Here is a 17566-nt window from a genome sequence, read left to right as displayed (position 1 = left end):
ACTGAAGTGAAGTCAGTTTCAACATGAGTGAATCACTGATCATCCTTCAGATATTTAGGGATTTAGGGAATTAATAAGATTTTATTACTACCAATGTCATTATCGATTCTGCTTACTGGTCCAATTCTCTATCGATTCCCTCTTTGATTCTTTATCAGTTTTCTGTGTTTGGAAAAAAACACAGTCTACTCATTAATGTTGTTATAACAGGATATTTGGCCCTTGGTAACAAATGTGTTGAAATTATTATATTATAGACATTACAAGCAGCACTGTTGTCATCTTTCTTTGGAAAATGAAGCCACACTTTAGGGCATTTCTTCCTCTTCAGCTCCTTTTGGTTGCAAGTTTCCAGCAGCACAAACTGATTATTTTAATGTTATTGTTTAGCAATGCATTGCCATCATAAAACAATGTTGGCACTGATAAAAGAAATCGATAAGCTTGGAGGCATATGAGTTTAATGGATTGGACAATTTGGAACCGGTTCTCGATTCCCATCTCCAGGAACATTTAATAATAATGATGATTAAGATTTAACCGTTATGATAGTTCACTGACAGGTCTGATGAGGGGTGGAGCGGGCACAAGTATCGACATGAAATGCCTCTTTCAGTGCATTTCTACATATATGTATGGCAACTTGTGGGAGTGAAAATGATGCTTGTGAGTGTGTCCACCTCCACAGTCATTTAGATTTATCAACTCTGTGTTTGTGTCAGGAGCACCAAACCGTCACTCTTAATTAACATTCTCATCCATTTTAAATATGAATTAAGTTTTTTAGTTTTTTCTTCATTCATGCTTCCCCATTTGTCTCATTTGCGGTTATCATTCATAATTTTTAACTCTATTTGCATTAGATTACATAATAAAATATAGTTAAATAAATGCAAATAATACTCTAATTGACAAGATGTCCTGTTTTGGTGATTCAGGGTTTCATCAACACTAATCACTGCCAACAAGCTGTATGTACTTGGAAAGGCATTGTTAGCACAGATGAGATGTGACAAATGCAGGACAGCTGGACATGGTGTTATGCAATGAATGAGGTTATGAAGTTGACATTCATCAAACACGAATGTTTAAATAAAATTCCTTCTTGACTGCATATTTTATGATCTCCATGAAGTTTTCTTTGGGGGATTTTTTTAATCTTCATGCATACTGTGGTTATAATTGGAGTGACAAGATTTGAGGGGAGTGGAGCTGCAGTTTGACAAATTGTTTCATGGGTCATCAGAGATAAGAGATGATACTAAACTATGTTTGTTTTTTCCACAACGCTGCACACTGAAAATGAAAATGCATCACTCATGGAGTGATGAGTCGGGGATAAATCAGCTGAGCAGATCATATTCTCAGCATTCAGATTCATCACAGCAATCTGTTTCTTATCTATACTTGTAGGATAATGAGCAGAGTTCCTCCCTGCGGAGCTCTTATTTTGGAAGTTACTGCTCCGACTGATTTCAGTGTCAGTGCCCTTGGAGTAATATCACCAGGATGCAAACAAAGTGTTGCTTTTGACATAGTTTTGATAGAGAGCTTTGTAGACCTATTTCCCTCTTTTTCCCAAATGCTGAATAAGGACGTTCTTTTGGAGTCATAACTCTGAGCCTCAGACATCTTGGATTCACACGGCTGATTCTTCTCCCTGAGCAGATCTGGATAACTTTTCACAGTCATCTCTGGAGTTTCATTCACGGCTTTACTGAAGAGTGCAGTAACCTTTAATGACATTAGCATTTTTAGATTAAATAAACAATATAAACCCAAAAATTGTCAAGAAAGGAATATTCTTACATATATTTTCCTCCTTAAACAATATAACTGCACATCTTTTGAATTAAAGTTTCTCTCCCCAAAAAATCCCCTAATTCACGGAGTGAAAGTGGCAAAATGCTGGCAGGCTGTTTGCAGTCCTTTAATGTTATCCACACCATTCGCAGCTACTGTGTTTCTCAGCTCAGCTGCCTGTTTCACCACTACAAACTGACTTCTGGTGGCATGTTATTTGCACTACATTCAGAACATCCTCAATACAGCGTCTCCATATGAGTTTAATAGAAAGAGAAGCGTCTGTCTTTTTGACTGTATTGCAAATCACACCTTCGGGATGTCTAAATACCCTGGTATACTGTAATACTGTGATATCATCCAAGCTTAATTCCTATGTATGAATTAAAAGAAAAAAATAATCGGAAATGAATAGACAAAATGTTCACTGGCATAGAGGGATTGAGACTGTGAAGTGAATTACTGATTCACTTAGAAACACTGCTGCAGAGTGGCCTTCACATACAAGCAATTAGTTGATTAGTAAATTGACAGAAAAATAATCTGCAATGAATTTAGAAATTAATTGACAGTTTCAATTGTTTAATCAAAGCAAAAAGTCAATCATTTTGTAGTTCAAGATATGTTAGTGGTGCTTGTCTGTGTTTTATAATTTTAAATGGAATATTGTTTGATTTTGGGCTGTTGTTCGGCGACAAAACAAGTGATTTCAGAAGTGCTCTCAGAACTTATGATAGGCATTATTTACAACTGTGTGCATTTTGCATAGACTAAATGATTGATTTATAAATCAGTAATAAAAAATAATCAGTAATTGCAGTTCTTGCTGCTTTAAAGAAATGGGTGGCAATCAGCACATTGGTCTGAGTTTCAAAACACGTAACAAAATAGAGAATTGTATTAACCCAAATTGTGGGCATATTGGTTTGATAGCTGAAAAAGTATTTAATGCGCCAAGGAGAACACACAAATTAAGACAAAATATGGCAAAAACGGACAAACTGCTTTACATCACCAAAAAGGGACATTGACCAAATGCTGAAAATGACCAACAGGCTTCTGTCAGACACATACAGTTATAAATGTTATGAATGATAAAAGCTGCCATAATGACATGTCTGTGTGTATAAGGTAATATGATCAGCCTTTGTAGCAGTGTTTGCAAAAACTCTTTGATCACGTGCGTGGCTCTATGCCACTGTCCGTTTGCCTACCACATCCAGACTCAAAATAGCGGTTTGTCCAATATGTTGATTTATGATGACATGACTGCATGTTAAACAACATACTTGCTAAACAGTGGTATTTCCACACTGTCATTGTGTTGTTGCCTATAATAATTTCACAATTAAACAATAATAATTGTAAGAATGATGATCAGCTTAAAGAATAACTTGAGTTTTTTCTAATTTCATCATATTTTCTTACATTTGGTAACAACATGAGAAAATGTTTGATCACGACCAAAAATAAAGCATTGTTACGGCTTAAAATTATTCCTGCGAACCAACAGCATATGGTATGAAGTATTCCAATGGTATTATTTGAAGAAACAAAAACAACTAGAAATTAACAGCAAACATCACCATTTGTGTGAAACATACTGAAAGGCTTTGTTTTATGTACATTTAATCAAAACACATTTCCATTGCCCTTTTAAGCACACAGTATGGTGCACATGTTACGTTTTTGTATTTGGTTTGTATTTAAATTTGCCATTATTTGTTTTTTTCATTGGATCAACTTGCAGTATTTTTCTCTTCCCACTTGGTGCACAGTCATGATCCTTGACAGCTTGGTTTATTTCCACCTCACATTTAACAACACTAACAAGAAGATAATTAGATCATCCTGCGTTACAATCAGGGTTTAATTATGCAGACTGTTGTGACTCGAGCGCAAGTAATTGTCTGTTTCCAGCAAACTAAAGGCAAAGTGTAAACACTAACCTCTTAAACACAGCCTGCTCAAGGCAGGAATAGCACACCATTATGCTGCCTGGCCTGTCTAAGTGAGATGATGCAAGGGGGCGACAGATTTGTCTTGCCTTTAAGCTGGCAACTGAGGTAGTAGCAACATCAAATTAAGGTCTTTGTAAAAGACAAACCCTGCAGGATAAGAGTGACATTTTGACAGCCTGCAACCATACCGCTTGAAATTTAAAAAGCTGCCAGTAGCGGTTAGTCGCTAACTTTAAGAAGAAGAGCAGCCGTAAATGACTGCAAATTGATTAAACAATGAGATTCAGGGGCTCTTTACCCTCCAAGCAGAGGACAAGATCAGCTGCCATATATAGAGATGATAAATGATTATTATTGACACTATGCCATTTTTATCGTTTGTTATTGTTATACTGTGTCAAACTAGAGGCTGACACTGTTGTGTTAAATGTCACGTCTGTCACACCTCTTTTATTTCCGTGATGCCAGCATGCCATCTTAAATCACATACTGAGGCAGCATGAAGAATGGAGCTTCGTAGCGGCTCTGTGGAGCGATCTCTGTTTAAAAGAGCTGCTGAAACAGTGGAGGGTTACAAGAGGCAGAAATCAGCCTCTTAAAGTCATCACTTTTCCTTCTGAGTATAAACAGAAACGAGTAAAACAGACAGCTCTTTCTTGCCCACTCATAGTGCTTCTTCTGGCCTCTGATTTTTGTATTCCCTTGTCTCTGTCTTTGGCAGCTCTTGCCACTGCCTGTCTGTATGTGCTTCAGAGTAAAGTAGTGCCAAAAATGGTTTAAATTGTCAGAAAAGGGATACTTTGAAAACTGAGTTTGCCGAAAGGCCGAAGGGTTGGAAATTGTTTATATTGGACATTTATTTGAGTTCCAGAAAACAAGATATAAATTGAGTAGCTCAGAAATGAAGCAGCTGATGAGTTCAGTTCGAGAGAATATTTTCCATCACAAATGGCTGTAAATCCTGCTGTATTCTCACTTCAAATAATACACTCCAGAGTGAAGTTGTGATTTAGTTTAGGTAAACATGTATCATTGTGTTGCTTCTGTCTCCCCAGACAACATACTACAACACCAAACAAAGCATTCTTCATAAATAAAGAAACAGTTGAATGATGCAAATGTGTAAACAGAATGATCCGAGAACTTTTATTTGCAGCACCTCTGGTCCTGTTCAGAATTCACCGGCACAATCCCAGAACACAAAATGCGGAATCATTCATAACTGATCTCAAACAGACTCTGCACTGGCGTTGGCGACGCTCAATAAGACAAACCATTCACTTGCCTCTCTGGCACAAGCACTCAGAGCCCTGTATAGCAATGTTCACGGACACAATGAGAAATAAAAGGCTCACAAACACGTAGTACAGCAGCTACAGGTAAAGACTTAACTGCTTTTCTCATTACTTCCATTCAAGTCCAAGAGCTTGTCTTCGCTGATAGAGACACATTTCTAAGACCAGCTGCTGTAGCTTTAGCAATAACAGAAATTGATGTGATAGAAGTCTTTATAGAGAGGATGATTATTATGTCAGGGTTTATCTTCTGTACTCTGGTTTGCCGCATGTTTATTAGATAGAGCTGCTGGACATGAAATAATCATGGTTGGATGTCTGAACAAAACAGAGCTCCGTTGTCTCTTTGTCTCTCCACTATTCCAGTATTGATTAGAAATAATGGTTCTCTTTCAGTCACTTGAGGAGAGTGGTATTAAAGCCCCATATGCCCCAGCAGCTTTCCAATCACTTTGTTTACTAAGAGCAGAGCAGACACAAAGTTCACTGGCTCACACCAACCATTTTCCCGTGTAATACTTCAAATAAGAGCTTCTGTTGGTAATACAAATCTTCACAGGTACTGACATAATGTCTGTATTATACATATCTGCAGTATATTTTCATAGTAACTCTTGAGAATGGATACAGTTGGATAGTTGAGAGCTGCGTTGGTCCACAAAAGCGGTACTGTGACTTCATTTCGGCTTGATTTGATCGCAACAACAATGTACAAATGTACAGACTGGCTTCGGTCTGCAGAGGTCTCCCACAGTCTGATTGAGAACGCCGGCAGGTGGAACTGGACCACTTAGACACAAAAATAGAAAAACAGAATTGCTGTACATATTTAGAGGGAGGAGTAACGCCACACGGTCCATTTTCCTCTGAACTGCGCTGGTCCTCCCATCTGGTTGGTACTGGGAGGGTCCTCGGCTTGCTCCCCTGCAGTCTTTAGTGTCCATTGTTGAGCAGATGAAGGAGCAACAACAGAAGGCTGAAGGCAGCTTGAAGCATTAAGCTGGGAGGTGAAGCGGAGTTTGGGAGGCTGTTGGACGGCAGCGTGGACTGGCCCACCAGTAGTTCATTTCCCAGAGCCTGTGAGGAGACAGAGAGATCAGTTTATTGCCACTATATACTCTGTGTGTGTGTGTGTGTGTGTGTGTGTGTGTGTGTGTCTTTATATATATGTATATGTGATCTTCAAAATGCCATGGATAAACCTCACTGTTCCCATGAAGATTTACATATGTAATTTTCCATTTTTATGAATAATAGTGAAACATGAGACCATTTATCGTCAGTCAGCATTGAGGGTGGGCTTTCTGTTTTTCCTTCCCAGTCTTCCTATTTTGTAGTCTTCCCATCCCAGCCTTCCCATATAAAGAGGGTAGGCGGGAATAGGTGTGCAGCATACATATGTGGACACAGGGTAATGTTGAACCCACTGGCATGAATAATTTGGAATAATGCTTCTGACCTGAGGGTTACAGGTTTCCTGAAATGGAATAAAACATCATCCCTCATTTTATTTGCCATGTTGTTGCATGGAAAACGCTACATGATCCAATGTGCTCCAGCATCTTGGAACACATTGTGGGAATTGTCAAACTAGGCAAGAGAAAGCAAAGGATTCAGACATGCTAAACTTTCTGTTAGGATGTTATGAGGCTTCCCTATTCAGTGCTTTTTTAAAAAAAAATTCTCTACATGTCAGGTCAGGCTGTCAACTGATCTCAGGACTGCTTATATCACAATTGTATTAAGTCACCATGTCAAAATCTAAGATAAAGAAGCATCCCAAGTAAGTTACTGATAACTCATGAAAACATTGTGGGCAATAGTCCACCTTCTCCTCTTTCCTTGTGTCCCTCCTTGTGTCACAGTCTAACCAGATGAGCTTCTATAATGCAAACAGCTATAAAGTTGTTTTGGTTAATCCTTCAACATCGATGTTGCTGTCCATCGTGATTTTTACGGTGGACATCGTCATGTGCCAGCTCGGTAGACATTTAGCAAATCTTTTTACAATGACTCAGATGGAAAAGCAGAATAATTAAGCTACTATGTATACAATTTGAAAATGTCAGCCCCTGAAAGTTTTATGCAAAACGACAGACAAAAGTTCACGTCACTGTTCGTACTCCATAGATTCATTAAGGAAAGCAAAGAATGAATGGCAGTTGCAAGAAAACATAGAAAACACAGCTTTACATCGGGATTGTCTCTTTCTTCTAGAAACATAAGTCATCAAAATAATTTGAAAAGGAAAAAAAAACTATAATAATTGCATAAAAAGCCACACAGCAGCTTTGATATTTACAGTGATGATAAAATGGCATACCTGTGTTGGTATTATTGTATCCAAAATGTTCCTCATAGTTTCAATGGTTTCTGGTTGAGAAGTGGTGCTCCTGTTGTCTCTGCTGCTGTGGCTGGGACTGGGTGTACTGGACTGGCTGGCAGTTGGCTGCTGGTCGGATTCACTTCCAAACGTCATGAGTGCATTTCCTGGAAAAAAAAAAAAAAAAACAGCTATCAGACTTCAGCAACATCAAATTGATGTTTGAGTTTCACTCATGTCTCATCACATCAGATGCTTTTTGGTTCTGAACCGTAACTTTTTCATGAGAGGTTTTGCTGGGCCAGAGCTAGTTTGGATTTGTCCAGCAGAGGCGAGGGAGAGAGAAAAAAAAGAAAACACAAAATGCTCAGTATTCTCTTCAAGTATCCAAACTGCACCTGCCTCTCCACATCGACCTCATTAACTCATAGACCGTTTGCTCCGGCCAAACAACTCTGAGACCTCTCTCTGTATCTTTCTAGGCCGAGGGCCCGAAGAAAGACTGGCCAAAGATTCACCTCGCCGCACACACCGAGCAAAGATACTCATGTCTGTACAAGTTCAATGATAGATAAATATATACCCGCCGAGGTCAATAATAGGGGCCATTAATTATTCCAGAGCAGAGATCACAAGAGAACAGACAGAAGGTGTTAGGGTGAAAATAAACATCAGGACAGAAGACACAATAAACTACAACACCCATGTAGGACATCTGGATTAAGGCTGATGTGCTGAATTAATGTCATTGCTTCCATCAACAACTGCTATTTCTTTTATTCCTAAAATGGTGAGCTCACCCTCAGAGGTGTTGCACATATATATTTAATTGTCCTATATATTCCTGTTTTATGTTAATATGTTAATTTCAGAAGTGTAACATTTTACAGCATCTCATTTTTGCAGCTGTCTCCGTCATTGAGGTTTCTAAACTTTTCCTTAGCGGCTCTAACAGCTGAATATTTGGATATGTTTGATTGTCAAGCATTGCACTTAACCCTTAAATGCAAAACTTGGATCTTTACATAGCTGGGAACATGTTACACCCTGTTTAAAACCAGGGCTGTCACGGTGAGGGAATTCCCCCTGTTGTGATTTAAGGTGGCTCAATAGCTCAATGTGCTGTTTTACCACCAGTTTTTGTTTGCAAATTACTTCACTTATCCTGATTTTGGTGCTCTGTAAACAGTACTGTTTGATTATGCATTATGATGTTGATAATATTATTGACTGTAGTATTATTACTAATAGAAACAGAGTACTTTACAACTGCTGTCATTAAAAATGTATTAACTTGTGTCGCAAATATCGATGAAATTGCAATTTTGATCAATATTATTTTGAGAGCATTAATGCATGAACAGAATGACAGATTATTAGGTCAGTGTTTTCTTTTTATTTGTTTTTTTTTTGTTAGGCCTGTTATTAATTTTGGAATATATATTTAGATCTCGGGCTATGCACATTTGGGCCTGAAGCCTCAGATACCCAAGCCGAACAGCGATACTTCAGGAGGGCAACAAGGCACAATAATGGGCACAGCACTTTTCAGCAGAGATGCTCTGTTTGTGTCTGGTTGCTATGGTACAGAATATTGCAGAAGTAAAACTGTCAGCACAAGGTAGAGTACCTGTTCTGGATGGAGGGGAGAGGTGTAGATGAGGGGTAGAAGATGTAGGGAAAGAGGAAGGGCCCACCAGTCTGTGTGGGTTTTGTAATAATTTCTCCTCCGTTATTGTTGTTCAGCAACGTGAAAGTGGACAAGTTGAGTATTTTATAACCTTGGGCAACCAGAAAATAAATGGCAAACATGCAGTGCGAAGCTCAGAATACACGCTTAGCGCCTCATCAGGATACCTTTTGTGGTATAATACAAATACGCAGTGCTCCTATGACAGGAAAAAAAAGAAGCATGAGCAAAGCAGTTATGGCAGTTGCTTGCCATCCCCTGCGGTTGCCCAGCCTTTTAAAAAAGTTCACTGCATTCACTTCAAAATAATCAACAGTTTTCTTAAGAAAGTTTTTATGAGTCAGCTCTCTAACTTTTTCCAATATTTGTAAAAAAAAATAGAAGAAGTACATCAGGTGTTTGGAGGAGATTCAATAAATATAACTAACAATCAAAGAGGCGGCTTATTTATAATTCACTAAGAAGTGACTGTCTGAACACCTAGGTGGAATTACCAAGGAAACAGCATGAAGGAGATGATTAATAACAAGAGAAGAAACACACCAGAGAGAGAGAGAGAGAGCACACTGTTAAAGCGACAAAAAGCACTGGATCTAATTTAAATACATCGTACTCTGCTGCTGTTTGAGCATGCTGGGAAACATCTGTCTCACTGAATCCCAGCGGCCCCGTCCTGTCGCTTTTTTCTATCACAGAACCTATTTACTTTGCTTTTCATAACAAGTCTGTTTTAACGTCCCCTGTTGCAGGTTATCAGTGCAAATTATTTTGATTAGGGAACGCAGTTTTTTATTTTGTATCATAATGAAATTACTCCGGCTCTACCTGCAGCAAAGGGAAATTATATGAGACCACAAATACAAATAAGCAGCTGAGATATTTGCGGTACAGTATTTGTTTTAGGTCTACAGTGATGGGATTTTCTTTATAAACCTGTTTATTGTAGTCCAATGTCCTGCTGTGTTCTCACAGACAACGAAAGTGTCCATGTGCTTACTTTTTAATCTCAGGTGACAAAGGTCTGTGGCTTCGCTGCAGCATTACACAGAAAGCTGATTGATTTTCCAACCTATGTAACATCTATAATGGCAACATAACCTATATTACATTTAGGTTTTTAAAGGATTGAACATATGTACATTTGTACATTATGATCTGCAGTCACATGCTTATGATTCGGAAAAGATTATGTTTTAGCTTAAACACCCACATTTGGTGGCACAAAAGCTGCTCAAAAAGCAGGGATGTTTTGGTGAAAAACCCCCTGGTTTGGTGCAACAAACACTGGTGGAAACACCGCAAAAGGTAGCCAAAAAACAACCAGTTTTGATGTTTACGGGTATCGAGCAGTGGTCTGCAGCTTAGCAGGTGTCTCATACAGTTGACACACCATCCACCATCCCTTTGTGATCATTCTTTGTCCCCTCTCTGAATTTGGAGGATTTACGCGTCCGTGAGTGCAAAACTCACTTTTGATGAGTTTTTCTCAAACTGTTTGACCATCACACTCAAGTCTTCCTCTGAATCAGTTTGTGGTCGCATCGATCAGAGCTGACCAGACTGATGGATTGGAGGAGCAGCGGCTGCAGAGGCGAATGAAAGCAAACTTTTCCATGGGAATGCAGCCAGTTTCGTGTAGTTAGGAAAAATGATAGACATTGCTAAAACTATATGAATTAACAAACAGTTAAGTTTCACTTTCAGTGCACTTGGCGCTCAGCGTTACTGCACAGAGTATACTCTGCCACAGGAGAGAGAAACACGGCTCCAAATTTTCTAAATTTGGCGGCAAATGCTGATATTGTGGCAGTGCGCCACAATTAAATGAATGTGTGGGAAACCCTGGTATTAAACATGCAAATTTAACATATTGGTGGTTTGCAGAAAGATACAATGCCAACATATTTTTCTGGCGACTGGACTGCGTGTTAATTAGTGAGCTTAAGGGGTGCTGGTAAACTGATTTTGTTACTTTTGGACAGAGCCAGGTCTGGTTTCCCCATTTCCTGTCTTTATGCTAAGCTCGTCGATGATGGCAGTATGTTTCAGGGATGATAACTTACATGTGTTTTACAGGAAGATAATTTTAACAAATAAACACCAGTTCTATGATTTTTGAAGCCTAAATGCCAAAACGAAAAAGCTCATGTTAGGCTATAAACAAACTAAATGACAGTCGCGTTACTTCAACATCGCCACCATAACAAAGCTGTAAAGCAGTGTTCAGCCTGGTGACGTTCTGTAGTCTCATTAGGCCTCTTGTCAGAAACCGCTTTTTTAAGACACGAAAGCTTGAAAACTCACAAAAGGGGTTATTTTCTGATAGGTTTCATGTCATAGAACAAAATGTGTATGTCTCTTTAGCTTGTATTAACCACAGACCTTATTTCAAACTTCTAACCAAAAACACATTCAAAAAACCTGTTGACTTTGATACAAGGAAACCGGGAGTGGTGAAATGCTAACTGATTTATAGTTTTAGGATTCATTTTCTGGGGCACTCTATTAGAATCGATTCTCTCATCTGACTCTCAACAAGAAAGCAAATGCATTTTGTATTGCTTTAAGGATGTATAACACACATGCAAGAGGTATTTGAATGCTGAAATCAAAAAATGTAACTGAGTGTGACAAACAGTTATGATCTGAGAGGACTGTCAAATAATAAATTGGTGCAATTCTGAGCTTAGACAAACTGTTAATCATTGCCGTCTGATGATGCAGTTGAGTAGATGAATAGAGACTGTATTTTACAGTACACTTCGAAACATTCGGTATCTCACTGCTGTTGTTGGCCTAGTTTTCCTGTCTAGAGACTGTTTTGAATTGTCAGTGACTGAGTCATAACTAGAAACAGAACTAAATGTATTGTGAAAAACGCCTCATAAACATGCCTGGAAGAGAACAGCTAACCACTCTTTCTCTCAAACTGCTCAACACCGGTTACACAGGACACCAGAGCAGCAGTCAAATGTGTTATCCCTCCAGTTACCCCTACCCCAAAACCCTGTGTTGGTACATTCCAGTCTTCAGCGGTACCATGGTATACCAGGGTATTTAGAAATCACAAAGGTATGTTTTTCACTACCGTCGTAAATACAGGTGCTCCTCTTTCTATTAAACTCTTTGTTTGTGCAATAACTACTTTGATGTGCAATAATCCAGTGCAATAAGTACATCCATGTGTAATATTCTATATTCAAATGTTGTTAATCTGTTGTTTTATTTATAACACGGTAGAAACAAGAACAAATGTACATTTATATTATACTTTAGTGTTTAGATATATTTATTTTACATTAGTACTTATGTTTAAATTTTAATGATATATTCCACACTTTCCTACTTCTTTTAAGACTTTAAAATGGGAGCATCTGTAAGTAAAGGCAATTTCCCCTCGGGGATCAATAAAATATTTCTGATTCTGATTCTGTATGTAGTGCACAGCACGCACCACCAGAGCTCAGTCTCTGCTCTCTACTGGCGAAATAGGCAACTAAGCTGACTTCTAGTTGTGGAGGGATAAGTTACAGGACTGTAAGCAGCCGGTGGCGTGCAACGGCAAAGAGAAACTGTAGGATATCACGGCATGGTTTTTAACATCTAACTTGGTGAATTAGGGATTTATTTGGACTAAACTGAAGCTGATGATCGTTAAAACTGTGGATTTACTAACGAGATTACCAGCAAGAGTAACCAAGACAGTTGTGGTGAGTTTTATTTTTTTTCTGTTGAGTTTGAATGAAGTGTGTTTTATGATGATTATTACTTTTCTTAACATTTTGTGGGTTTCTAAAGTGTATTTATTAGTCTGAAAAGCTAAAGGTAAGTAGGGCACTTGTTGGATGTGCTTTATATGACGGTATATGTATAGCGTCATAAACCGTACATCTGGGTGAAATTTCAGTCAGGTATGAAGGTATGAAACATTACATACAAGCCTAGTACATTTTGATACACTGAGGACAGAGTGACACTCACGGAGACAGATGTTGTCGGTGAAGTATCCCAGGAAATGGTCACAGTCTTCTCTTCGGCTCCCACTGGCTGAGCAGGAGCACCACGGAGCCACACTGGACGTGGAGTTGTCAACATAGTTGGGAGTTATTGTGCTTCCTGCAGAGAGCCAGGACCAGGCCGACATCAATATTAAATATTCATTCTCCTTTTGAGTTGTTACACTGTATTCATTGTGCTTTGTTATCTGAAGCAGTAATGGACACTACATCTGGTATACTCTGAGCTGATGCACAGAGCTGATTATATTCTTGTATTGTTGTTTAGACTGGCTGTGCACAAACTCATATGATATAATAGAGAGATTTTGACGGAAGCTCCAATTTTCTCTTTTTTAGGTCATACAAGTCTGTGGCATTGAGATTTTTTCTTTCTGTGATTTTTTTTCCAACATAGTGGAGGTGCAATTTCAAATGCTTTAATAAATACAAGACAGGAATGAAAATGCCAAGTGTGTGTTTGTGCTGTGGGGCACCATTTTAAGGTTCTTGAAATGCATTAGGTTAGCTCCTCTCTTCGATGTGTGTGGAAAAGAAGTGGCTGTTCTTTTTTTTTGCGGACTGTTATAAAACAAATTAAACACACCTCGCATTGTGTGGAGAGCCTCTGTTTTTCTGTAATGAGAGATTTTTATGCCTCTGTATCTTAAAACATGTTGAACTTTGGTCTTTCGGTTCAGAATTAGAAGTTTTATTCTCCCACTCACTCTTAACCTGTTTCGGTATTTATTAAATATCCCTCTAGCTAGCTCTCACTCATCGTTATTGCTGCACTTTCTTCCCTTTCCTTCTCTTACAGCATATGGTACATATCTCCCCTCACGTCTCTCTCCTCCTCCACCTGCTCATTTCATTTTTCCCTTTCCTTTGTATGTTTCCTCTCTGTGTATTTCCTCTTAGGTGCGCACCTACCTATGAGCCCTGTGTAGGCGAGCAGACAGGCTCCATAGTTCCCTTGCTTGCAGCCGTTGGCAGCTGTTTCGGAGGGTTCGCAGTCGTACTGGAACTGAGCCAGGCGAGACCTAGAGAAGCAGCGAGCACTGGTTAGCGAGCACATGATAGCTCCCTGCGTTGTTTTATGTTTTGAAAAAAGTTTGCTAGGTCTTTTTTTTTTTTTTAACATAATCTTTCTACTATAATTTTCATTTAATTAAGAGTTTGCCCCTGTGACATAAAGAAATATTGTCGGATGTGGTGAAGACGGAAAGCATTGGACTGTTATGTGAAAGTGATAGAAAGAGTAATATATTTCATCCCCCAGACCCGGGATCATTAGCAAAGCCCTCTGAGTGTAATGGGGCTGTGAAAAATAATGGCCATGACCAGAGATAGCAATGAGCGATAACTCTGATCCATCTGGCTCTTTATCTGTGCTAAATATTTAATGTGTTATTCCAATGGGCTCTCTGGGGTGTTCTAACCAATGGTGGTAGAAAGCTTTAGGGTAAAACAGCGGGCCATTTTGTTGATTGAATGGCTGTTTATTTGGTTGCAAAGAGCTGTGATACTGTGCAGCGCCGGCCCAAATATGTATGGTGAGTATATTTAAAATCTATATCCAAGGAGCACTTGAATGAACTGGAAATGATGAAACATTGAGAGAAAAGAGTTGGCTCATTAAGCGAAGCAAAACTGGGGATTATGATCATATTATGGCAATACGTTATGGTATCCATACGAGACCAAGTGAGATATAACTTTAATATCTGTTACAGACATGACATCAAAATAAATGGAAGCCAATTAAAAGCCTCCATTAGGTCTAACCTGCACACATAGTCGGCATTGCAGATCCTCATCTGTGTAATGCAGTTTGGTTTTTCCATGCTTTCATAAGAGCAGCTGGGCACGATGGTCTGCCGTCGGCGCTCTGCACACGCCGTGTCCGTACAGGGGCAGAAGAGCAGTTCGTGTGTGTAGTCGGCGGGGACGCGGTCAAAGAACCTGCGCAGAGCTTTATTGCATTTAGGCCTGTTGCAGAGACCCGACTTGGCAGTGGGTTTGATGCAAGCTGAGACATATTCCGTGCGGAGCTTCTGGCACAAGTCGTCCACGTTGCAAGCCTTGGCCGCATCCAGGCAGCGATTCACAGTTGTCATGCCAACATCAGAGTCTGTGGATAGAAGTAAGGTCAAATACAAGCAGATACCAGAGGAGAAACAATACCAACAGAGCAAAAAGGTTTTGTGTTTACGTGAACAAGAGTGTGTGTGACCTGTGGCATGCACTCAGTTTATTTATTTAACACGCTGAGATGTAATCTTCTGTTGTTGGAGGTTCAGAAGTCGAGATGGGTTGTTTGAAATTAAAGATCATTTTCAAGGTGGAAGGGACTGTGAATAAACAATTGAGGCTCATTTCCTTAGGACCAGAATAACAAAGTGAGTATTTGAAGAGGAGTCCTGTTTCTTTTCTTATGTTGTGAAAAGGGAACAGTTTTCTTTATCCCTGTGTCCCTATTTTCAATTCTTGAAAATAGGGACACAAGTAGAACTCAGTGGGCTTCTCTGTAGGGATGTGAATCGCAAGTTTCATCACAATATGTTTTCATATTGATTCCTTGGACAGCTATATTATTGCTTGGCAATATTTTATTGATACACGTATGCCGAATATCATTTTTTTAAATAATAGAAATGATTAATAAGGCAAATGCAATTAATATCTTTTGTGGTAATAAGAAAATGAATTGTTTTTTCAGCCTACTAGATACATTGTGCTGCAATAAAAATGATAGACGTGAGATTAAGAGACTGAAAACTTTATATTATTAGATAAAACAGATCTTGTTGAAATTTTTCTTTGGGGACATAAATTGTGTTGAAAAAGCAGTCAAATAAATCACAAAATATTGCAAAATGTTATTGCAAAACTTTAAAATTGTCATAATATTGTATCATGACTTGAGTGTAGTGATCATATTGTATCGTGAGGCCTGTGTTGAATCAATGAAACATATAATGGCTGCCAGTGTTGTTAAATTTTCCAGTGTTGTTAAGTTTTTCAGTGTTGTTAACTGGCCTCTGGAGCCAGCCTCAAGCGGCTGTTGAAAGAATTGCAGTCTTTTCACACTTTCATGTTGGTTCCATTTTTCATCTCCGCTTGATTAGAGCAATTAAAAATGTTCTTGTAGGAACCCAAAATATGTGCATAAGTATGAATCTGAAATGAGCATAATAGGTCCCCTTTAACCTAAATTGATGCTGCTTTATTTGCTTCAAAGTAATCTAAAGTACACCTTTCACCTGATAAACATTCAAACTTTTTTATACTTTACATTGTTGTTGTTGTCATTAAAACTGGGTTTTTAATTTTTATATCCCCGAGTTTTAATCTGCTTTTCAGAGTCTTGTTTTTTGTCTCTGAGTTTGCATGTTGTATAAGCCTGAGGCTATAAGAGAAAATGCAAGATTTGGTATATTATTTTATCACAAGTTGGTTGTAAAGAAAAATGCATGCATTAGTATTCATTGACAGACATGCAAATGAATAAGGATGCCATCCAACAACCTGAAGACGATATCATTTTGGATGCTGGAGTCGTGTTCAGATGAATGGTAACACTTGTGTTAAAAACAGAAGGGACCTCTGTTCGCCTTGGGCATGCTTCCAGGGGAAATTCAGTCGAGTCATGTATTCGTGTTGGAACAAAACATCTCCAAAGGTTAAAATTGTATAAAATAAGGTGAAACTTAATGAAGGTCAGTGAACTTGCCAGCTGTAATAGAGGCCAAGCGGACGTAGTCGTAATCTCTCTGCACCGTCTCGTAGGGGTAACTCTCCACCAGGTTGAGTCCTGAAATAATAATAACAAGACACAGGAATGAACATTGGCTTAAATGTTGTACTATCACAATTCAATTAAACTGTATCATTTGTAAGTAATTTTCTTGTTATCACTGACCGTGTATGATGGACTGATGGAGGCTCCAGTAGATGCTTAGGCAGTTCTTTTCCTTCTTCATGCCCCGTTTACATTGGCAACCATGTAAGGGGCTGGACAGCAGGGCGGACACTGCGTTGGCACACTGGCTCCTGGCACCGGGGCCCAGCTTCACGCTGCCATTGCCCGCCACACACTGACGCAAAGTCCTCAAGCGTGGACTGCAAGTCTCATCACTCGAGCACGAGTCTCCAGCCATCAAGCAGTCTCTGCCTGCCAGTATCACCTCTAAGAGAGCTGCGAGAGAGAAAATCAGAGCACAACAGAGAGCGGAGAGATGAGGGGATTTGAGACGGCAGTTAAGGCGTAGGGTTATGAGGTGAGGCAGACAATAAAGAATAAAAGAGGAGCTGAAGTCAGACACAAATGTCAGGAGTAAGAGAGGAAGTGAGCAGTAAAGGAAAGACCATATTGAGGGGGGAAAATATGTGGACACTTGTAAGATATTGAGCAGTAAAAAGATACTTTGCCAATTTTTTAAACAGCTTTGTATCATAACAATGTGGGTCGTATGTGTAAAGGAACTGTGGTAGAC

General features: G+C 39.1%; 1 protein-coding gene and 1 long non-coding RNA gene across 2 annotated transcripts in view; one reads left to right on the top strand and one right to left on the bottom strand.

Moving 5' to 3' along the window:
* Nucleotides 1-17566, top strand: part of LOC148188864 (uncharacterized) — a 92858-nt gene that overhangs the window by 18122 nt on the left and 57170 nt on the right. The gene's annotated exons all lie outside the window — the stretch shown is intronic.
* The window catches only part of gfra4b (GDNF family receptor alpha 4b), a 52134-nt gene continuing 39455 nt past the window's right edge, over nt 4888-17566 (bottom strand). The window contains exons 2-8 of the mRNA XM_088080896.1: nt 16993-17268; nt 16804-16884; nt 14856-15201; nt 14001-14110; nt 13054-13188; nt 7383-7549; nt 4888-6136 (exon numbers count right to left, since the gene is read on the bottom strand). Coding sequence (XP_087937022.1) covers nt 5993-6136; nt 7383-7549; nt 13054-13188; nt 14001-14110; nt 14856-15201; nt 16804-16884; nt 16993-17268 — 1259 coding nt within the window. The 3' untranslated portion in view covers nt 4888-5992. The remainder of the gene's footprint in view (nt 6137-7382; nt 7550-13053; nt 13189-14000; nt 14111-14855; nt 15202-16803; nt 16885-16992; nt 17269-17566) is intronic.

Source organism: Plectropomus leopardus, chromosome 8 (genome assembly GCF_026936395.1).
Source record: "Plectropomus leopardus strain MGB_pleo_1.0 chromosome 8, ASM2693639v1, whole genome shotgun sequence".
NCBI classification, from domain to species: Eukaryota; Metazoa; Chordata; class Actinopteri; order Perciformes; family Serranidae; genus Plectropomus; species Plectropomus leopardus.
This window is presented reverse-complemented; position numbering and strand designations above follow the sequence as displayed.